This window comes from Penaeus japonicus, unplaced genomic scaffold, assembly GCF_977035675.1.
Source record: "Penaeus japonicus unplaced genomic scaffold, GWHDUDI00000001_assembly GWHDUDI00000022, whole genome shotgun sequence".
NCBI lineage: Eukaryota > Metazoa > Arthropoda > Malacostraca > Decapoda > Penaeidae > Penaeus > Penaeus japonicus.
Genome location: NW_028234424.1, coordinates 6,914,730 through 6,919,704, shown reverse-complemented (window position 1 = coordinate 6,919,704; position 4,975 = coordinate 6,914,730). Strand labels below are relative to the sequence as shown.

General features: G+C 43.0%; 1 protein-coding gene across 1 annotated transcript in view; it reads left to right on the top strand.

Moving 5' to 3' along the window:
• LOC122264470 (DNA-directed RNA polymerase II subunit RPB1) overlaps window positions 1–2,683 on the top strand; it is a 21,817-nt gene extending 19,134 nt beyond the window's left edge. The window contains exon 14 of the mRNA XM_043033369.2: window positions 1–2,683. This exon is cut by the window's left edge and continues 118 nt beyond it. Coding sequence (XP_042889303.1) covers window positions 1–1,823 — 1,823 coding nt within the window. The 3' untranslated portion in view covers window positions 1,824–2,683.
• Window positions 2,684–4,975: the final 2,292 nt, after the last annotated feature.

Below are 4,975 nucleotides of genomic sequence, written 5' to 3'. Positions count from 1 at the left end.
ACGAGAAGAAGCGCATCATCATCAACGAGCAGGGCGAGTTCAAGGCCATCGCCGAGTGGCTGCTGGAGACGGACGGCACGGCGCTCATGAAGGTGCTGTCCGAGCGGGACGTGGACCCCATCCGCACTTCCTCCAACGACATCCTCGAGGTGTTCGAGGTGCTGGGCATCGAGGCCGTGCGCAAGTGCATTGAGAAGGAGATGAACGCCGTGCTCATGTTCTACGGCCTCTACGTCAACTACCGCCACCTGGCCCTGCTCTGCGACGTCATGACGAGCAAGGGCCATCTCATGGCCATCACGCGCCACGGCATCAACCGTCAGGACACGGGCGCGCTCATGAAGTGCTCCTTCGAGGAGTCGGTGGACGTGCTGATGGAGGCGGCCTCGCACGCCGAGGTGGACCCCATCCGCGGCGTGTCCGAGAACATCATGCTGGGCCAGCTGCCGCGCCTGGGCACCGGCTCCTTCGACCTCGTGCTCGACGACGACAAGTGCAAGCTGGGCATGGAGATCCCCATGCCGGGCACGGGCATGGTCATGGCCGGCAGCCTCTTCGGCGCCGCCTCGCCCTCGTCCGCCCTCACGCCGGCGCAGACGCCCTGGGCCACGGCCTCCACGCCCTCCATGTCGCCCTACGGCGGCTGGACGCCCGGCGTGGGCAGCGGCATGACCCCCGGGGGGCCCGCCTTCTCCCCCACCGTCACCGACACGGGCCTCTCGCCGGGCTACTCCCCCGCGTGGTCGCCGCAGCCCGGCAGCCCCGGCTCCCCTGGGGGCGGCATGAGCCCCTACTTCCCCAGCCCCGCCAGCGCGCTCTCCCCCTCCTACTCCCCCTCCTCCCCCGCCTACCAGCCCACCTCCCCGAGCCTCACCCCCGCCTCCCCCGGCTACTCCCCCACCTCCCCGACCTACAGCCCCACCAGCCCGCAGTACTCCCCCACCTCGCCGTCCTACTCCCCCACCTCCCCCTCCTACTCCCCGACCAGCCCCTCCTACTCCCCCACGTCCCCCTCCTACTCCCCCACGTCCCCCTCCTACTCCCCGACCTCCCCCTCCTACTCTCCGACGAGCCCCTCCTACTCCCCGACTTCCCCCTCTTACTCCCCGACGAGTCCCAGTTACTCCCCGACCTCCCCGAGTTACTCCCCGACTTCTCCCTCCTACTCCCCGACCTCGCCGTCTTATTCCCCGACTTCCCCTTCTTACTCGCCGACCTCCCCGAGCTACGCCCCGAATTACTCCCCTTCTTCGCCGGGTTACTCCCCTACCTCCCCCTCCTACTCCCCGACCTCCCCCTCTTACTCCCCGACCTCCCCCCAGTACTCCCCCGCCTCCCCCTCCTACTCTCCGTCCTCGCCTAAGTACTCCCCGACCAGCCCTTCCTACTCCCCGACCAGCCCGACTTACTCCCCGGGATCTCCCTCCTACTCCCCCTCCTCCCCGAAATACTCCCCGACCAGCCCGACTTACTCGCCGACCTCGCCTTCTTACTCCCCCTCCTCCCCGAAATACTCCCCGACCTCTCCCCACTACTCCCCGACCAGCCCGAAATACTCACCGACTTCCCCGACTTACTCCCCCTCCAGCCCGCAGTATAGCCCGAGCAGTCCGAAATATAGCCCGACTAGTCCGACTTACAGTCCGAGTAGCCCGAAATATAGCCCCACTAGCCCGACCTACAGCCCGACCACGCCAGGCTACAGCCCGACTTCGCCCATTTATTCGCCGAGTTTCGAGGAAGAGGAGGAGGAAGAAGGGGCCGACGAAGAGGTGGAGGAAGAGGAACAGCGCAAGAAACAAAAGAAGAAGGGGAAGCGTTAGAATTAATTAAAAAAAAAAGACAAAAGATAAAGCAATGAAAACGAAGATCTGAAATGAAAGTATATTTGTTCATTTGTATTATTTGGTTGTTGTTGTTGTTGTTTTAAATTTTGATTCGCAATCTCTTCTTTGTTTATTTTTTCTCTCTCTCCCTCTCTTTCTTTTTCCTTTTTGTCTTAAATTTGTTACTATTTCAACTTTCCCATGCAATTGTCTTATAGTAGATATACGTAATACCTCTATTATCATAAGATGCGACATGAAAAAAAAGAAAAGAAAAAATATTTTATAAATAAACTTTCACACGGGGGTACACAGTATGGTTATATTTTCGTGTTTCAGTATAGTGATATTTTCAAGCTCTACGATATAGCATTTATGATAGTAAGCTACTTATAAAATGACAACGTCAAATGATCATAAAATAATAACAATGACAAGGTTGATGATAATATGAAGTGAAAATATGGATCTATAGTTTCGTCAAGGTTGCAAGAAAAATATCTGATTTTTTTGTGTGTTATTAAAAATCTAAGTGAATTTGAGTGCATATACGTTTGAGAAAAGATATATATGAATCTAAACATTTGAAACAATGTACATAAACACTCGACCTTTGTGAAAAACAACCCGAGATTAATTAACATTGACTCGGTTTCGTCGAGAACCAATATCATCCATTTATCAATCTATCATTCTCTTAGCTTAAGAAAAGTATATTGTTTGCTTTCTGATTTCAGATTGTTGTAAAGGTATATTTGTAGAACTATAGCGAAGTGAAGTGAGTAGTGAATACATATCTCTTAAAGATCGGCGGAATGTTTGAGATTTTGTAACGTTTAAGATAAAAATGATTTTACATACATGACTGTTTTTTTATTACGCCATGACGTATGTTATCGATATCTGTTGCAGCTGTTGTTGTTGTTGTCACCTTGATGATTATTGTTGTCATTATTACCATCATTGTTATTACGTTATCTTTGTTATCATGACCATTATTGTCTGTCTGTCTTTCTCAGTGATAGCAATAATGATAATAGTAATGCTGATATTACTGATACTAATGGTAATGATCATAGGAACGTTAATAGTAATAATACTGATGATAATAAAAGTGATAGTGATCATTACAATGATGATAATGATAATAAAAATGATAATAATATCAGCAGTAGTAGTAACAGAAGTGATAATAAGGAAAATGACAACAATAATAACAAGGATAATAACTACAATAATGATGATAATAATGATACTTAATTAACAATAATGATAATAAAATGATAATGGTAATAATAATAATAATTATAATAATAATAATAATAATAATAATAATAATAATAATAATGATAGTAATGATAATAATAATAATGATAATGATAATGACAATGAAAATAATTACTGTGATAATCATAATAACAATAAATGATATGATAATAACTAAACTAATGATGATGATGATTCTAAAAGATATGATGATGATAATAATAATATTGATAATAATAATAATAGTAATGTCGATGACGATGACGCTAGTGATAATAATGACAACAATAAAGATGATAATAACAATAACATCAATACTACTAATTATCATCATCACCATCCTCATCACAAAAATAATAAAAACAATAATAAGGATAATAATAATAATGATAATAATAACAATAACTAAAATCATAATGATAATTTCAGTAATGATAATATTGATGCTAATGCTAATTATAATGATAACAATAATAATGATACTGATCATGATAATGATAGGATTATTACTACTAAAGATAATGACGATAATGATAATAAAATTGATTATAATATCATCATCATTGTTATCATGACTATTATTGTGATGATCCTCTTTATCACATTTTCATCCTTATCAACATAAGCAATGTCATTATTATACTATAAAACAATGCAGTTAATAATGACTAATGGCATATAGACATTGCAATTACCTATCAGTAACATGAAAAAGAAAATCAATAAATGGATTGCTAAGTTGCGATTCGGAGCGGATTATGTTTTCTGCCAACAAGAGTCTTGAGTGGCTTCAGCCGCTCCCACAGTATTTTCTTTAGGTTCATAATGAGTTCTGTGTCTTTAACAGTCATCCGAGATACTTGTATTTGTGGTAAAGATCTAGCTCAATGTCATCTATATGAAAGTTTGACAGTGGGATTGTAAGCGGATTGAGTGTCTTGTTTTTTCCAACTGAGATTATCAAACCGCACTCAGTAGCTTTTGTGGACAGTACATTAAGAATCTGTTGCATTCTATCCTCGGATGAGGATTTAATGCAGATGTCATCAGCATAACAAATAATGGAATCACTGCCCTTAAGTGGTATATTGCTTAATAGTCTATGCATTAGAATGTTAAATAGCTTGGGGCTAAGTACGCCCCCCTGAGGTGTACCAAGCTCAAGCATTTTAGAGTATGTACTTTTGATTCCCCTGAAGAGAACATGAGCTGATCGGTTTGATAAATATATTTGAATCCACGGTCAATTAGTTCAGTTTAGATCTTTATTTACCACCCTGGCTAACTGCACAGGCATGGGCAAGCTTTGATACATTGATGTAGAGTCATGACATTGTTGCTAACATTGTATTACAAATTAAGGTAATAACATGATTATATTCTAAAGTATATCAACTGTGAATAGACATTTGATAAATGTTATAATAGGGTATCATATACCGAATTTCGGATATAGCATAAGTACATCTTCTAGCACAGTTGATGTTATGAAATAATTACAAAACTCTGCCTACCTCATGCTAGGTGGCCTGAAAGGTTGTATCATATGGCACTCTGAAATGTAATGTTCAAGTGTTCGTTTATACTCTTCGTTGCAATGTCTGCATTTAGTTTCTTCTACATTGCATTCTGAACTGACCTGCCAATACATTCTGTATCCAAGTCTAATTCTTGCAGTCACAATATCACATTGTCTTGTCCTTGTCTTGTATGAACCATAAATGAATCTCTCCTCCGAAAACTGGTCAAAATCCACGGTCAAAGTAAATGAAACGTGGTGTGCTGCCTCCGTAGATTTTCTTCGTTAAAAATGATTTTGCTCTCAGTATTGCTGTTAATGAGGCAATATCAATTGCAGAAATTATATTACCATTATTGCTAAT